General features: G+C 52.0%; 1 protein-coding gene across 1 annotated transcript; it reads right to left on the minus strand.

The window, feature by feature from the left end:
- Positions 1-468: 468 nt before the first annotated feature.
- CLEC3B (C-type lectin domain family 3 member B) lies at positions 469-9057 on the minus strand. The gene is made up of 3 exons (XM_079713065.1): positions 8854-9057; positions 4664-4762; positions 469-1029 (listed from the first exon to the last, which is right to left on the minus strand). Exons 1-3 carry the CDS (start codon positions 8960-8962, stop codon positions 629-631), a joined length of 609 nt encoding a protein of 202 aa, XP_079569191.1. The 5' UTR covers positions 8963-9057; the 3' UTR covers positions 469-628.
- Between the last annotated feature and the right edge of the window lie 8201 nt (positions 9058-17258).

Below are 17258 nucleotides of genomic sequence, written 5' to 3' on the forward strand. Positions count from 1 at the left end.
AGATAACAGTATTGTAACTGTTTATTCCCCGACCTTGATAACAGTGCTCTGCTTCCGTGAGAAAATGTCCTTGCTTTCAGGAAACACACTGAAATATTTAGGGGTAAAGGGGCATCACGTCTGCATTTCACTGTCAAACGTTCAGGAAAAAATAGAAGGATAAGCAAATATGGGAAAACATTAGTATTTGTGGAATCTGGATGAAGGGTATACGGGAATTCTTGCAACTTTTCCGTAAGTGGGAGATCCAATGAAATATAAAGTGATTTAATTTTAAAAAGGCAGCAGCAGTGAGGGGTTCCCTCGTCCCCCCTCTTCTTTTCCTCCTCCCCCTCCTCTGTGCCCAGCTCGCCATCCTTCACCACCTCCCTACTCGCCTCCTTCTAAGCGACCTCTCCCTGGGCTCCCGGCCGGGCTCCTGGACTCCCCACACCCTCGGACCCGGCACAGACCGCAGCCACTCTCTGCCAAGCTGCACCCACTTTATTTGCAAGAGGAGGCCCCCAGCGCGCGGGGGCGGGGATGCGGGGCGGGAAGGTCCCACGGCCCCTCTTCCGGGGCTCAGGATCCCACCCTCCCATGGCCCCGCCCCCGGACTCTGCCCCCGCCCCCCGCCCCTCTCGGCCCGCTAGACGATGGCGAACTGACAGACGTAGGGCAAGTTGTCCCGGCAGCGCTTGTCGAACCACTTGCCGTTGGCCGCACCGGCCAGGGCAGCGCAGTTCTCGACCTTGCCGCCGTCGGGCTGTGCGGTGATCTCTGTCTCCCAGTTCTTGTAGGTGATATGGCTGCCAGTCATGTCCACCCAGGCGCCTTCGGCCGCCATGTCGTTGAAGCCCAGCCAGACCTCGGCCTCGCTGCCCACACTCTGGCTCAGGTACTCGAACAGGGCGTCATTCTCGGAGCCCGTATGCGGGGTGCCCAGGGTGCCCCCTCGCGAGATGCAGTCCTCGCTCGCCTCATGGAAGGTCTTCGCCTGGACGAAGGCCAGAAAGCACTTCATGTGCACCTTGATACCCTTCAGGCAGACTGGGAGGGAGGGGGGGAAATGGACGTCACCCAAGGTCTCCAGTTCCGGAGCCAAGAGCCAACCGCCAGGGGCAGTCACACCATCCTCCACCCCATCCCTGTACATCCTGTCCTCCCTGGACAGGCTCCAGACCCAGGCCAGAGGGCCGTGCTGTGGTGGGCACTGATGCACATCTCAGATCCCCATTCAAGAGGTGGTGGAGACCCTGCTGCTGAGAGTGAGGTCAGCCCCCTCAGCTGCACACGGCCCCTCCCTCAAGGTCACACCCCTCTCCTGGGTGCCCCATCCAGTGCCCAGGGGAAGAGGTAGGGTCATCTCTCCCCCAAGCAGGATAATTCTGAAGGGACCTCTTAGCTTGGAGGCTCCACAGGGTGGCAGAGGCTGGCCTTGGGCCTGTGCTGCTACTCAGCTCCCCCTCTGCCCAATCTGCTTCCAACCCCTCCCTTCACAGTTGGGACCCCAGGCTCTCCCTAATAAATGAACTCCATCTCAGAGTGGGCTTCCCGGGGAGCCCAGGCGGAGCCATCTACTCTGATCTTCCTCCAGCCCCACCCTCCCTAAGATCAAGAAGCTGCAGGGCCAGGGGATATCCCTACCCAGAACCTAGACCACACTGCAGGTACCCAGGACCCCAAAGCCCTGCCCCAGGGGCCCAAGCAAGCTCCCAGAGTCTGCCAGGGGCCTCTTCTGGGGCGGCGACTGGGAGGACGGAGCTGAGACGGGCAAGCCCTTGGGACAGAAGAGATGGCCCAGGCGGTGGGCCAGGGGCTAGCTCTCTCAGGCATGGAACTTGAGTCCAAGATTCTAAATTTGAATCTGGTCTCAAAGGTTGTGATGAAGGTATATATTTGGTCAGCTTAGGAGCATAGAATGTTTTTACTTAGCAGTTTGGGGGTTTTTTTGTTTTTAATATTTATTCATTTATTTGGCTGCGCCGGGTCTTAGTTGTGGCACACGGGATCTTCGTGCGGCATGCGGGATCCAGTTCCCTGACCAGGGATCGAACCCAGGCCCCCTGCATTGGAAGCGTGGAGTCTTAACCACCGGACCACCAGGGAAGTCCTAGCAGTTTGTTCTTCAGCTGGGTTTGTAACTTGAATGTTTAGGCAGTTGGGGTACATGCCTCCATTTGTCCTCTTACTGCTGACCCCAAAAGTGTTAGGGGCGGGTCTGCACTCCACCCCACCCCCATCCCCTCACTCACTCACTCTCTCACTCAGTTGCTTTCACTTAACACACATCTCCATGTCCCCATGAGCACCTGACACTCCTGGAACTCTGAACTCCGGGCCTGCAGCATCACAGAGGTGTCTTTACTCACAGATGCCATCCCAAGGCAGCCAGCCCTACCGTGGGCTATCCTGCAACTCATCCTAGCTGGGTTTCATTTTCCTTCCCAGCCTGGCGCCACACTGCCTTTCCTTCCTGCTGGGGACACTGACACGCCACCAAGACCCCCTTGGGGTGAAGGGTTGACTACCCCAGCTGCTGGGAGTGCTGCTGGGAGACAACTCAAATTCTCAGCCCCTTTGGGGATTGCATCAGCGGAAGACAGCCCCCTCCCCCATGGTGTGCCCCCTTCCCAGAGCAGCCTGCACCCAGTGACTGGCCCATGAGCCCTCTTGCCCCAACTCAGGACGGCTCTGAAGGGCCCTTCCGTCATCAGGGCTCCCTCTGCAGTTGGCTGAGGCTTTTGTTGAGACGCGCAGGGCGCTCTTCCCACTGCTGCCTCGTTCTGTCTCTTCCCTTCCCCAGGTGCTGATCCTGGGTGTGCTCCCTAATAAACCTCCTGCAGGCTAAACTCTACCTCGGGGCCGCTTCTTGGGAACCCCACCTGCAGCACTCCCTCCAACATAGTTAGTCCTCAGTAAGTATCAGTTTTCAGTGCCTTACCATCGTTACTGACATTTTGTCACTCTGGCCTATTCATGATCCCATTGATTCTTTTTTTTTTTTTTTTTTGCAGTACGCGGGCCTCTCACTGTTGTGGCCTCTCCCGTTGCGGAGCACAGGCTCCGGACGTGCAGGCTCAGCAGCCATGGCTCATGGGCCTAGCCGCTCCGCGGCATGTGGGATCTTCCCGGACTAGGGCACGAACTCTTGTCCCCTGCATCGGCAGGCAGACTCCCAACCACTGCTCCACCAGGGAAGCCCGATCCCGTTAATTCTTGCTGGCCTTCCATAGCTTTGCTCCTACCGTGCCCTCTGCTTGGAATCCTTCTTTATCTTCCTACACATGCAGGTTCCAGTGAATATATTGATTTCATGAATATATTGAGGCTCCCAGAGCAGGACCCCGGCTGGGTCACCTCTGCCTCCTTGTGCCTGGCAGAGGCTCGCTGGGGGGAGGACCTCATGTGTGTTTGCTGATTGGGGGAGGGAAGGGGCAGATGGTGGGAGGGGAGGGCTGCTCCCCTAACCTCTGATTCTCTCAACTCTTCAGTTAGGTCAGGAGAGCTCAGGAGTGCTTTGTGTGGGGTTATTGACAAGGTGATTTGCAGGTAGTGGTAGTAAAGGAGAGGGTGATGAGAGGGAGAAGGTCCCCAAGGAGGCCAGGAGCCCGTGAACCTCCTGGGAATCAGCAGACATGGAGGGGGTGTTTAGTTCTCCATATGCCATGGACTTTGCATGGGGAGGTCCCCACCACATCACCCACCTCAGGAGGCAAGTGGCATCTGGGTTGCATGGTCTTGGCACAAGCACAAAGCTTAGACATAAGACCTTAGAGCTTGCCCTGCAAGTCCACCCCCAGCCCTTCGACTTTACAGATGAGGAAACTGAGGCCCTGAACAACACTGTGCTCATTTTAAACATTCCCCCATGTGTTAAGTATTATTGTTAGTCTGTATTCTGTGTTCTCCAGGGCAAGGTCACGAAGAAGTAGGTGAGTTTGAGATGTGTGGAAAATAGAGACAATATGAAAGGAACTTGGTGGAGAGAAAGAGAACAGGTTGCCCAGGCAGGCTGGCCAGGCAGTGCTAGGGCAGGGGGCTACGAGCTGTGTCCCCAGGCTCCGCAGCCATGTATTTTGTCCATCCTGGTTTAGCTGGTTTGTGCAGGGCCAGGAAGACCAAAGCCCACCTTTCCTCACACCCAGCACGCACCAGGCAGGCTGCTTCCATTCCCATCCTGAACTGCACTAACTAGCCAGGTGGGCGTGGCAAAACCAGAACCTCTCTATGCCTCAGTTCCCCTCTTTAAAATAGGGGTGATAAATCCTGCCTCAGCATAATGATGATGATGAAGAGTGGCAGCCTCAGCAAAGCTGCTGACACAGGGAATGAGGCTCACGCCCTGTAGGGCTGTGGGGGCTGGCTGAGCGCAGGGTCTCCTGGGGTTCATTAGGGTTGCCTCTGCTCCATGAGTGCTGCAGGGCTTGCACTTCCAGTGGGCTGTAATGGATTCCTGTGGGAGAGCTTGTTGTCCTTTTGGGACATTGCTGCTTTCACACGTCAGGGGATCTTCCTGAGAGAAGCAGGCTGAGGAGGGGGCTCCTTGAATCCAGTGCCCTGGACTACAGGGGCCAGCCAGGGCCCTGGTGCTGGCTCGAGGCTACAGGTGGGTTGCTGGCTGCTGGCCTGAGCCCCTCTGTCTCATGTACCCCTCCCTGGAGAGGCCGCCACGTGCACTCACCCGTCTGCAGGGCCTGCTGCTCTTTCAGCAGGGCCACCTCCTGGGCCAGGCTGTCCAGCTGGGTCTTGAGCTCCTCAAGCATCTTCGGGCTCACGGCATCTAGGATGAAGTCAGAAGGAAATGGGGACAATCACAAACACGTGAGAAAGGCAGTAGGGATTGGGGCAGGGCAGGGACTGGGAGGGGTGGACCACTGTCAGCCACAAGGGGACGAGGGAAACGACTCCCCTTGACCTTGATGTCTTGGCATACTCTCTCCCTGTCCCTGCCGGTGGTAGTCTAAGTGATCGCTCGTGATTTTCCTTCTGCCGGGGGACCATCCTTCTCTTGCTCTTGCTAAAGTGAGACCTGTACTGCATTGTTTAGGAGAGTTGCTGGGATCAGATTGGGTCAGGATTGGCAGGAGCGGGGTGGAGGGTGCAGACAGCTCCTTCGGTGACACCCAACCACCCTCCCAGCTCTAGAGGAGAACAGAGCACAGGAAGCAGGGCCAGCGGCCCTTGAGACCTCCCAGATTCACTTCCCCAGGCTGGAGGAACAAGACACGGACCAAGCAGGGCATGCACTCGGCCTGGGGCTGTGTGCAGCAGCACAGGTGAACGTGTGTACAGGCTCTGAGGTTGCATGCATGTGGGTGACCTGGGCAAGTTCCACAGCCTCCCTGAATCTACTGTCCTCATCTGCAAAATGGGATGATAATAGCCCCACCTCCAAGGATTCTGAAGAAGAATAAAGACTAAGAGAAAGAAAGCATGTGACCAGCGCTGGGCTCATTGTCAGCCCTGTGACGTGGGTACTGTGTCTCTTCTATACCACCACCAATTCACAGACGGGAAACTGAGGCCAGACTGAAGCAACTTGCCTGAACTGGCAGAGCCAGCAGCCCGAACCCGAGTCCGCACGGCTCCAAGCTTGTTCTCCCCACGTCTGTGATGGCAGCAGGTTTCCTAATGTGAGCGTTCCTGAGCACAAAGGCCCATTCGGAGCCAGTTATGCATGAGAGGCAGATGTGAAATGTCTTTCTCTGCGTATGTAAGTTGAGAGCTAAGTGGGTGGACCCCAGTCTTTCTGAAATCCCAGGAGCTTCAGGAAAGGCTGAGCTCAGCTTGAGTAGAGGGCGGGGAAGCGCTTCCATGGTCCATTTGGCTGTGCCTGCATAAAGTGCACGGTATGAGGGGTGAAGTCAGACCTTTGTCCACCCCAGATTCCGTTGCAGGGGAATCGCAGGAAACATGAGCAAGAAACATACTGGCATATATAGAAATTCATGATGTAACTTACCAAATATGAGGAAATTAACACCCAGATGAGCAAGGCGAAAAAGGGAGTGTTTGGGGCTGGCAAACTAGCCTGACTGGGTTATGTGTGCCTCACAGTGGGCCTCTGCCTCAGTGGTTCACAGCAGCTCTGTACTCAGTCCCGTGATGCACCAGCACAGGGCACCACGTAAAGTTGTGCAAGTTGGGTACTGCACAAGGGCACTCAGCTGAGGGGACAGGTGGGGCCCGTGTCCAGCCCCTAAGCCTTGCCCTGGCTGTGCTGTTTGACCACACCAGAGAAAGGGATGCTCTTCTGTAATTTGTCAGCTCAGAGCGGGGAGCCTTTTGTGATTTGCACCAAGGTGCCCGAGTGTACGAGGGGCCCTCCAGGGACTGGCCAAGGAGCAAGGTGCTAACAGAACTCCACTAATGAAGGCGTGGGAGTTGGGTGTTCCTACAGCTCTGGGCTAGGAGTCGGAGCCCTTGTGCTACCCCTCACTACCTCTGAGCCTCAGATTCCTGATGCATGTTATTGAAATGGATGCCCTCAGGTCCCTGTTCTAAGAGTCTGTGACCCCCTGTGAGGCCATCCTCCCCACCTTAGCTCCTCTGCCAGGTGTGGCCACGTGGCCCCTGGAGCTCCAGCCACCCAAGCCCTCCCTGCCTCACGTCTGGCTGACCCCCACACAGCTGGCTCAGACCACACCCCACACCAGGGGCAGATGAGCTCCCAGAAGCAGCCTGGGCTCTCCCCCTTCTCATCCCACCCTGGGGGCCAGCATGGGGCCACAGCACATTCTGTCCTCTCCTCCCCGCGTCCATCCTGCCAGCTTGTTCTCCACCACTCAGCGGGCACTGAGGGGTCTCCTTGGGCACGACTGTCCCTCCTCCGGACACCCTCCCCCACTTTTGTGCACTGGTCCCTATGACTAGGTTGTACTAGGTTGTTCCTTTGATTTCCAGTCCTGGCTGCTCCCAGGAATCACTGGAGACTGGTGGGAAAGGCAGATGCTGGGGCCCATTCCAGGCCCAGATCCAGCATTTCTGGGGGTGGGTCCCAGGTGCCTGCATTTTAATGTATTTCCCAGATGATGCTGATGATGCCTGAGGGAGAACCACCGTGGTTCTCAAATTGATTCACATCTTAAGAGCAGGGATGCTGATTGTCTGCTAGAGTGTTCAGCACGTATACTGGACCCTACCTGGAGAAAGAGCTCTGTAAGCATGTGTGGTGCAGGTGGGCAGCAGGTCGAAGGAAGAAAAACCAAGCTGCAGTGGGTTTCAGCAAGAGGCAGGGCTGGACAGGACACTCCACTCTTGCTCTGTCAGCTGTTCTGCGGGCCTCCAGAGTCCTGGACCTCCATGGGCCACCTCCATGGGGACCACATGGAGCTAGGGTTCAAGTGTGACAGCTGCAGAGGACCAGGGCATTGTCTGGTTTGACCTTCTTGTCCGTATGATCAAATACATGATTTACATGATTAAATAAATACATACTAAATCTTTGGTAAACTTGAGAAATTAGCAACTATTTTCCACATTCAAAAATTCTGTTATTTGCCTTTGGAACTGTGTATCCTTTATAAAGAACATCCTGGGTGGCAATTTCAGCTAACGTTCGTGGACACACCATGCATGCTGTGAGTCTTCTTTTTTTTAATGAACGTTTTGTAAAAGGTAATATAGCCATATAACTTTAAAAAACCCAAACAGTTCAGAACGTAAAAGTCTCCTTCCCAATCAAGTCTGCCCTTAGCTCCCTAGTTTTTCTTCCCAGAGGTAATCACTGTTACTAACTCTTGTGGATCCTTCCAGAAAATTCTATGCATATACAAGTAAATATATATTTTTATATAAGTCCCTTTTTCAAAACCAATGTCAGCATAGTATCCATTCAAAGTATTGAACTTTTTGTTGTTTACTTTATGAACTGAATCTTGGGGATTATTTCCTATCAGCACCCAGATCCGCCCATTCTGTGTTGCAGGCCTGTGGGTCTCCATGGTCCTAATGTGCCCTTATGTACATTGTCCGTGACCAGTGGGCAGCTGTCCATTTACAGAAGAGGCTCAGAGAGGGGCCTGAGGGCGGCCCATGCCCCTCTGCCTTGCCTTTTCTGTGCTCTTGGCCCCAGCCACCTGTTTCTCTGCTTAATCAGCACTCTCATCCCCTGGAACTCTCTCTCCTCGCCTTGGAGCCCTGTGGGGGGTGACAGCCCCAGTTCATTGCCATGACATTTCACTAATGTTGTCTCAAAACAGCCCGCGGTGACCTCACTGCAGGCAGGGCTCCAAGGGCAGGCCTTGCTGAGGCCAAGGCAATCCAAGGACACCCCAAACCCAGAGGCAACAGAGGGAGAGCAAAGCTGCCTCCACTATCCGAGTTTGGGTTTGAACATTTTTATTTCCTCGAGGCTGTGATACACTATAGAACTAAGAATTAACTTGTTCCTTCCCCGCCCCCGCCGTGCATCAAGTATATCCTATGTTCCAGACACTTCACATGTTTTCTATCATCAAATCCTTACAACCAGCGTTGTGAGCAAATGGCACAATCCCTATTTTACAGTTGAGAAACCTGAGGTTTGGAGATGACAAGGCAAAGCCTGCCAACACTCCTGATGAGAGTCAGACATCTCCAGACTTCTGAGCCAAAGGTTTGATTTCTGTAAAATATTGGGGTGGTGGGGGAGTGGATGTCAGTTTAGGTGATCTGGAAGCTTCTTTCTGATTCTAAGAGCCAGTGACTCTTACAGTTTTGACAACTGCCCCTGCTGCTGGAGGACTCTCCCAGGTCCCAGGGGGTACTTCATTGAAGTTCCCTGGACTCATGGAGAAGGAAAGTGAAGCAGGGGAAGGAGAGTGAGGACCAGCAAAGGAGAGGGCGACCAGCTCCCTGGAGGATGGGGAGGGGCTCCACCCCCCTCCTTACCTTTCTTAACATTTGCAGCCTTCTTGACCTTGGAGGTAGGTGTCTCAGCAGTGACCTGGGTCAGGAGGGAGAAGAGGCAGAGGAGCAAGTAGGGCCCCCAAAGCTCCATGCTGCTGCACCGGCTGGGGCTGCTGCTGCCGCCTGCAGTGGACCTGGGTCAGAGAGCACTAGTGGCTGTGGCCTGGGCTGCACGTCTTAAGGCAACTGCCACGACGACCTCTGTCCAGGAAACCCTCCCAGAGTTGGCTGCGGGAGTGCCAAAAAAAAAAAAAAAAAAAAAGCTTGCAAAAGGAGGAAGCCCTTGGGGCCACAGAGCCTCGCTGCCCAGGGAACACCCACCCAGCATCCTGGCCCCGCCTTCTAAAACAGAGTCATTATTTTCTAGGATTCTGAAAAATACACGCTAGTTGTCATAGCTCACATCTGCTGAGCAGTTACCTTGGGCAGGCGCTGGGTCATACTTTTCCCTGGCCTTGTGGAGGCCTCACACCAGCAATATGAGGGAAGTGCTGTCATTTTCCCATTTTACAGTTGAGGAAACTGAGGCTCAGTGAGGTTAAGGGAACCCAAGCTACCCAGCTGTAAGGGGCAGCGCCAGTATTTGACCCCAAGCGGGGTGACTCCAGAATGGTCACACAATGATGTCTCCTTACAGAGTGAGCTGGGGCTGACTGCTGGGTTGTCTAGAATGTTTGCTGTGATTCTTTTGTGGTTCTGTCTCTATGCACTTGATATATCTTTGGTTAAAAATACAAGGGAGTCCTCTCCTTTTTTCACTTTCTGTTTCTCAACTATCCTGCCTGAAGCAGAGGTGACCACGGTGGGAGAGGGGCAGCTATGGTGCCCCAGAGTGGTGCCAGAGATGGAGCGGGGAGAAAAGAATGTCCCCGTGAGGAGCAGCGTGGTGTGGGGTGTCAGGGCACAGCAGGGTGGAGGGGGGCACCCCCAGGGGAGCAGAGGTCCTACATGGAGTGTTGGAGTCCAAGCGAGGAGAAGAGGTGGTCCGCATGGGAGAGCGGGTGGTGGCAGAGGTGAGAGAGTGGTTACATACAGGGGCACCCATCGAATAAGTACATTTATTAAAGACCATGGGAGCCAGGTTTCTCATTGTCAGAAAAGGGAGGTAGAAATATAGAGAGAAAACTAGAATGAATCCTATGGTGTAGGATTAAAATTGGAGCTATCGGTGTGCAGTTGTGGACTTTGACACCTAAAGAGGAATCTATAAATGTCAATGGAAATGTGTGCATCAGCCTGCCAGCTGTCTGGGTGGAGCAGAATTGCCTCCAAAGCCTCGAGCACTCCTGGCATCCAAGTGCCACCTTCTATAATAAATACAGCTTTCCACTAAAAGGAACCAGAGCACCTTGGAGAAATGGCTGATTTCAGGGCTGGGGCAGGAAAAGTAGAAAATGAGCCCAGAACAAGTTGTTTTGCCAGAAAGCAAGGAATTGTTTAAAGAAGGATGGGAACGTGCCAGGACACAGAGCCAGCTTGAAGGAGCTTCTTGGGGCCAAAATCAGGGACAGTTTGAACATCAAAATAGTGACAGTAACAGCAAAACAGGAAATCATGAGCATACACAGATACAAACAAATAAGCGAATACACTGGAAGTCTGCTGAGCAATGGGGTATTTTCATCATCTCAGATTACTTGCCCACAAAACACTTATTAACTACAAAGAGGAAAGAGTCACCTCGCAGTGGAGAAGCCTGGAAGATGTCACTTGAAAGAAGTGACCAAAGTAAGCATCGTCGGTAATGGGCCAAATGGAGAGCTTGCAGCACCTGAGCGCCTGATGGGCTGCGGTGAGGAGAATGCGGCGTCACCTCCGTGAGACTCCTGCCGAGGAAACACCACACTAGCCCAACTGAGGGGCGTTCTACAAAACAACTGCCCAGCAACTTTCAGAACTGTCCAGGACATGTCTGAGGAACTGTTTCAGACTGAAGGAGATTGCAGGCACAGAGCAACAAACACAACGTGTTTGGACCAGACCCTTCTGCTCTCATGGACGCCCTTGGGACAACTGGAGAAACTTGGTGGGTCTGAGGAGCACGTGGCAGGGATGTACCCCTTGGATGTTACTGTCCAGTTTGGATGGTGTGTTGTGACTATGGAGGAGCGTGGCCTTGTCAGTAGGAAACATGCACTAAAGCACAACCTTTGGGCATCAGGTCGAGAACTCACTTGAAAATGGCTCAGGGGAAAAATATTCTTTGTACTGTAGTTGCAGATTTTCTGTGAGCTTTAGATTGTTCCAAAAGAAAATGCAGTGCTATGTATTTCAGGCTTTTCTTCCAGGGACTCCGCCTTGCCCCATCTGATTTGGGGAGGGATGTGCCTGCAGCCCAGCCTGGCTGACCTCCCCCTGTGGTCCCCAAGGGCAGGAGCCTGGGGCAGGCAGCAGGCACTCTGTGTGGCCCTTTCTGTCAGGGGCCATCCCTCACATTCTCGAGTGGGAGAGGGTTTTATATTCACAGCCGGCCCCTCAGTGGGACGGTTTAGGGCTGAGGATTATGCAACCTAACAGGCAGGGAGCCTTGCTTCCTGGAACTTTGGGTGGGTAGCACATAGCAAGAGAAAATTAAAATTCTTTTTTTCTTTTTAAAACTCCCTTGCTTTTTTTTTTTTTCTTTTTCTGCGGTACACGGGCCTCTCACTGCTGTGGCCCCTCCCATTGCGGAGCACAGGCTCCGGACACGCAGGCCCAGCGGCTATGGCCCACGGGCCCAGCCGCTCCGCGGCACGTGGGATCCTCCCGGACCGGGGCACGAACCCGCATTCCCTGCATCGGAAGGTGGACTCCCAACCACTGCGCCACCAGGGAAGCCCTCCATTGCTTTCTTGATTTTCTCACCTCAGCTCTTTGGCAGCAGGGAAATGGGAGGAGTTTGTTTCCAAGTATGAGGCTAGGACAGGCCTGATTGTTGAGGCTGTGCCCTGGCTATGCTGGGGAGGAGGTCCCAGAGAAGCTCTGCTGTGGCCATTCAGAAACCCGGAACCCCCTGCTCTAGGTGTCATCCCACAGGAGCCACACAGGAGCCAGGCTGTGTCAGGACCCGCCTGGAACTGTTCTTGCCCCGTCGGTCCCTCATTCACTTCACAATTTGCCCAGGCCTGTGTGAGGCCCTGGGAGTGCAATGTGAGGGGCCCTCTGTGACAGTGGGACTGAGGTGGGCCTCAACAAAGGCAAGTGGCCCACCGTCCCTCAACCTTTGAGATGAAAAGCAGATGGGAAGAGGCCACCTGGTTTAACCACCACTCGATATGGGCTGTCCTTTTCCATTGACCCTGTCAGATGTCTCCATGTGCTTGCTTAAATCCTTCCTGGGACGAGCAGCTCATTACTCTGCAAAGCAGCTGGTTCCATCATTAGACGCTCAGCTTGTTATAAAGTCCCCCTGTGGTGAGGCAGGCAGGCCTCCGAAACATCACCCTGTGGTCCCTGGCACCGGCCTCTGGAGCAGTCATTTAAGAGGCCAGCAAATGTTTGCAACTGGCCTTCCTGTCCCTCTTTGACTGTCTCCTCTCCGTGTTCCTTCCCCGCTTCCTCCCAACTTTTCCTCTGAGATATGGTTCCTGGACTTCTTTATCTTCCCCAAATCACCTTTGGATAGAATTCTGCTTGTCACTGTCCTCGCTGTGGTGTGCGTTTTCTCAAGCAGTCTGCCATGGGCAGGGGCCTGTGCCTCCTGTGGTCCGAATGGACACGCTGTTCAGAACCCACCTCTTTGTAGCCACCATGCCTCACTTGCTGCCAGTGTTAATCAGCTTATGGCCATTGAACCCCCAGGTCCTCTTGTCCACCCCCAGCTCTCCCTGGCCAGGTGAGAACCAGCACTGCAGCCACCTCCAGTGGACTCACCAGCAGCCCCGGTGGTCTATGGATTTCATCTTCCCAGCGTAAAAGATCTGGTGGCACCTTCTCGGAGGCCTCTACCAGCCGGTAGGGCAGCAAGTGGGGGTGGTTTCAGCCAGGAGAACGATGCTGGGTTAATGTTCACGAATGACCGACCCTCAAGGAAAAGTCTGTGAGCTAACACACCACCCTCAGGGCCCAGTCTTTTCACATCAGTTTCCCTGCACAAAGAATCATCTTGACAATGAAGCCAGAGGCAGAAAAATCTGAAGAGAGCTCTAAAAGGCACATTTCAGGTTTCAAGCTTTTTTTTTTTTTTTCCCTCCAAAGCTGTTGGAAGTCTGAGTATATAAAACAAGCTCTGGCCACCCCACCCATGTCATCCCAAACAACGTGAAAACGTCTGGCCCAGCATGGAACCATCCCCCACCCCTACCCTCTCCCTGCACAGATGTTTCCTTTTAGCTCCCTTGGCCCTGTATCAGCACAAATGGGGCCCCGCCTATGGAGCAGAGAATTTCCACACTCTCTTCAAAGGTGAACATCCAGGGTGCACATTCCAAGAATATTGCAAGGGCAGTCTTGGCCCTTAGTCAGAACCAAAGACAAATGGCCTGTTACCATGGTCTCAATGACCGTCATTAGGAAAGTCATTTGCTCCTTTCTGAACCCTTTTTGACAACCTTGTTGTCATTCATTCAACAAGTATTGCCTCTGTCCTTGTGTGCCAGGCCCTGGGGCACACAGTACTGGGGGAGGCAATACCCCACCTAGCCAAGTTCTTGGCACCATGGGGCCACATTCCTTGTTGTTTTGTCCCTAAAGGTCAGCAGTATCCTAGTGGAAATAGAACCGGGAGTCCTGGATTCTAAGTGGAGCTCAGACACCTGGCACTTGTGTCTTCTGGGGCAAGTTATTCAAGACCCAGATTCCTCTTTCATAAATAGGGCAATAATCTCTGCCTACACAATGGGATTCTTGTAAGGAGCATGTGGAGACCCTGTGTGTGAGGCAGCTGGGCCACCTGCAAAGGTGTGGGAAAGGAGGACTGGTGAGAGAAGCTGCACCGCCCTCAGAGATCCATGGCCTCTGGCCACCGCTTTACTCCTTCCACTCCAGGGCTGAGACAGTAAATGACCTGACTTGTAAGTTTGGGAAGAGTAAACTGGGCGTGTGGCCGTTTTGCACTTACCTGATGTCTTCAGCTATAATAGCGCACACAGGAAGAAATAGAAAATCTGATTAGTTTTGTAGGATACTATAGATTTCCATCTGCCTTTTTTTTTTTTTTTTTTTTTTTTTTTTTTTTTTTTTTTTTTTTTTTTTGTGGTACGCGGGCCTCTCACTGTTGTGGCCTCTCCCGTTGCGGAGCACAGGCTCCGGATGCGCAGGCTCAGCAGCCATGGCTCACGGGCCCAGCCGCTCCGCGGCATATGGGATCCTCCCAGACCGGGGCACGAACCCGTATCCCCTGCATCGGCAGGCGGACTCTCAACCACTGCGCCACCAGGGAGGCCCCATCTGCCTTTTTTAAAAAAAAAAAAAATTTATTTATTTATTTATTTTTAGCTGTGTTGGGTCTTCGTTTCTGTGCTAGGGCTTTCTCTAGTTGTGGCAAGCGAGGGCCATTCTTCATTGCGGTGCGCGGGCCTCTCACTATGGCGGCCTCTCTTGTTGCGGAGCACAGGCTCCAGATGTGCAGGCTCAGTAGTTGTGGCTCACGGGCCCAGTTGCTCCGCGGCATGTGGGATCTTCCCAGACCAGGGCTCGAACCTGTGTCCCCTGCATTGGCAAGCAGATTCTCAACCACTGCGCCACCAGGGAAGCCCTCCATCTGCCTTTTTGACACCTGTCCCTTGACCCCTCCACAAATGGCCTTAAAATTTGAGATATAAACCCAGTTGTGCATTTAGGGATCCTGAAGTTTCCAAATTATCACACTAGCCCTGCATAACCTCACTAGTTAAGTTTTGCTGGTTTCTCTTTTCACCCCCATGGAACTCCTCATAGAGCCCATGTCCAGAATCTGCAGATGCCCCCAGGGAATGAAGTGACTGGTGACAGACTGCTCCCTTCTAAAGCTCTCTCCCTTCTCTGGAATTTTTCAGACAAGCTTTTGGTTTCATTGATTTTCTCTATTTATTTTCAGGTTTCAATTTCACTGATATCTATATTGCTCTAATTTTTATTATTTCTTTCCTCTGCTTACTTTGGATTTAATTTGCTCTTCTAGTTTCCTAAGGTGGAAGCTTAGATGATTGATTTTAGATCTTTCTTCTTTTCTAATATATGTATTCAAGGCTATCAATTTCCTTCTAAGCACTGCTTCTGCTACAACCCACAAATTTTGATAAGTTGTGTTTTCGTTTTCATTTAGTTCAAAATACGTAATTTCACTTGAGATTTCTTCTTTGACCCAGGTGTTATTTAGAAGTTTGTTGTTTAATCTCCAAGTGTTTTGGGATTATCTGGCTCTCTTTCTGTAATTGATTTCTAGTTTAATTCTTTTGTGTTCTGAGAGCAGATCATTGTGATTTATTTTATTAAATTTGTTAAGGTGCATTTTAGAGTCCAGAATGTGGTCTATCTTGGTGAATGTTCCATGTGTGTATCCAGCTGTTGATGGACGCAGCAGTCTATAGATGTCCATTATGTCCAGTTGATTGATGGTGTTGCTGAGTCCAAATGTGTCCTTACCAATTCCCTGCCTGCTCCATCTGTCCATTTCTGATAGAGGGGTGTTGACGTCTCCAGTTATGATAGTGGATTCATGTATTTCTTCTTGCTGTTCTATCAGTTTTTACCTCATGTATTTTTATTTTTTAAACATCTTTTTTTCTTGTCTGTGTTGGGTCTCTGTTGCTGTGCGTGGGCTTTCTCTAGTTGTGGCGAGCGGGGGCTACTCTTCATTATGGTGTGTGGGCTTCTCATTGCAGTGGCTTCTTGTTGCAGAGCACAAGCTCTAGGTGCACCTGTGCCTAGTAGTTGCAGCACGCGGGCTCAGTAGTTGTGGCTCCGCGGGCTCAACAGTTGTGGCTCGCAAGCTCTAGAGCGCAGGCTCAGTAGTTGTGGTGCGTGGGCTTAGTTGCTCCACGGCATGTGGGATCTTCCCGGACCAGGGATAGAACCTGTGTCCCCTGCATTGGCAGGCGGATTCTTAACCACTGCACCAGTAGGAAAGTCCTACCTCATGTATTTTAATGCTCTGTTGTTAGGCGTATACACATTACAGATTTTTATGTCCTCCTGGATAACTGACCCCTTTATCATTATGTAATGTTCCTCTTTATTCCTGATAACTTTCCTTGCTCTGAAGTCTCCTCTGTCTGAAATTAATATAGCTGCTCTAGCTTTCTTTTGATTAATGTTACCATGGTTTATCTTTCTTTCTCCATTTATTGATATTTTTAATCTATATGTCTCATATTTAAAGTAAGCTTCATATAGCTATATTAATTTCTCTGGATTTGCCTGTTGGTCTCTCTGATTTGGGGAGCAGTGGTTGCCCTGTGACCTCACTTCTCTTACAGATCTAAGAAGCACTGTTGCTTTTTCAGTTTATTCAGTTCTGGTATCTCCTCATTTACTTCAGGTGCTGGCCAGGTCCAACTTCAGGGGCTATCCTAGCAGTGAATTAGGACAGCTTCAGACCTCCTTGCTAGGACATTAAACCCCCTTTTCAGCCCTGGCCCTGGTCCAACACCCTCAGACCCACTCCCACCTCTATTTCCCTGGTACCTGCCAAGCCAGGTCTTGCAATTGTTTTGATGAGTAATATCTTTCTTCCCATGGCAGGGACTGCATTTCCCTGCTCAGGATGGGCTGTAATCAGACCCTAGTTATGGGTCTGGAGCCAATGAGGGAAGGTGGGGCAGAGGTTGACAAGTATCACCTTGTGGGACATCTGCCTCAGTATGGTCCTTGCATGGGAACTGCTATCGTGTTTCTTTTGGGAAATGGCTGCTCTCCTTTAGCTAGGGGTGGAGGCTTCTTCTGCCTGCCTAAAGCGTTCCGGGGAAAATGAGGGACCAAGATCCTGTCTTTATCCCAGGTCAGAGTCCCTTTCTTCCTGAGGAAAGCCCTGTCTCTGGCAAAGGAACCTGCCAAGGATGCACCTTCAGGCTCCTTTGCAGCTCTGCCATTCTTGCACAAGCGGTGATACTGGCATGAACTTTATACTTCATGTTTTTTACTCTCCTTTGGTTACATTTCCAGAAGTGGAGTTTTAGGTCAGCGGCCATGAAATTTTTAAGACTTTTAATACCCACTGCCAGATTATTTCCAAAAAGTTTCGAATAGCACAGATTTACGCTAGACTGGCAGTTATATGAGACCATAGCCTTTATTGAGCAAAATGCAAACTGCTGTCAGTATTCTAAATTCATGTGTTTTGCAGGCTTGAATTTACACAATTTGAGAGACCAAGGAATCACAGAAACAATAAAACCAATTTGAATATTCTATAACATTTAATTCCTTCTATGCCCACCCTTACCCTCCCCACCCACAAGCTGTTGATTGCCTTTTGGCTGACTTTAGTT

The sequence above is a fragment of the Hyperoodon ampullatus genome (genome assembly GCF_949752795.1).
Source record: "Hyperoodon ampullatus genome assembly, chromosome: 10".
Classification (NCBI taxonomy): Eukaryota; Metazoa; Chordata; class Mammalia; order Artiodactyla; family Ziphiidae; genus Hyperoodon; species Hyperoodon ampullatus.

Excerpts from the sequence above, each read along its gene's own strand:
- CLEC3B (XM_079713065.1), bottom strand. The coding sequence starts at position 8,962 with ATGGAGCTTTGGGGGCCCTACTTGCTCCTCTGCCTCTTCTCCCTCCTG. Across the intron at positions 4,763-8,853 it reads GGCTGCAAATGTTAAGAAAG|ATGCCGTGAGCCCGAAGATG; the intron begins GTAAGGAGGGGG and ends ACTTCATCCTAG. Across the intron at positions 1,030-4,663 it reads GCAGCAGGCCCTGCAGACGG|TCTGCCTGAAGGGTATCAAG; the intron begins GTGAGTGCACGT and ends CCTCCCTCCCAG.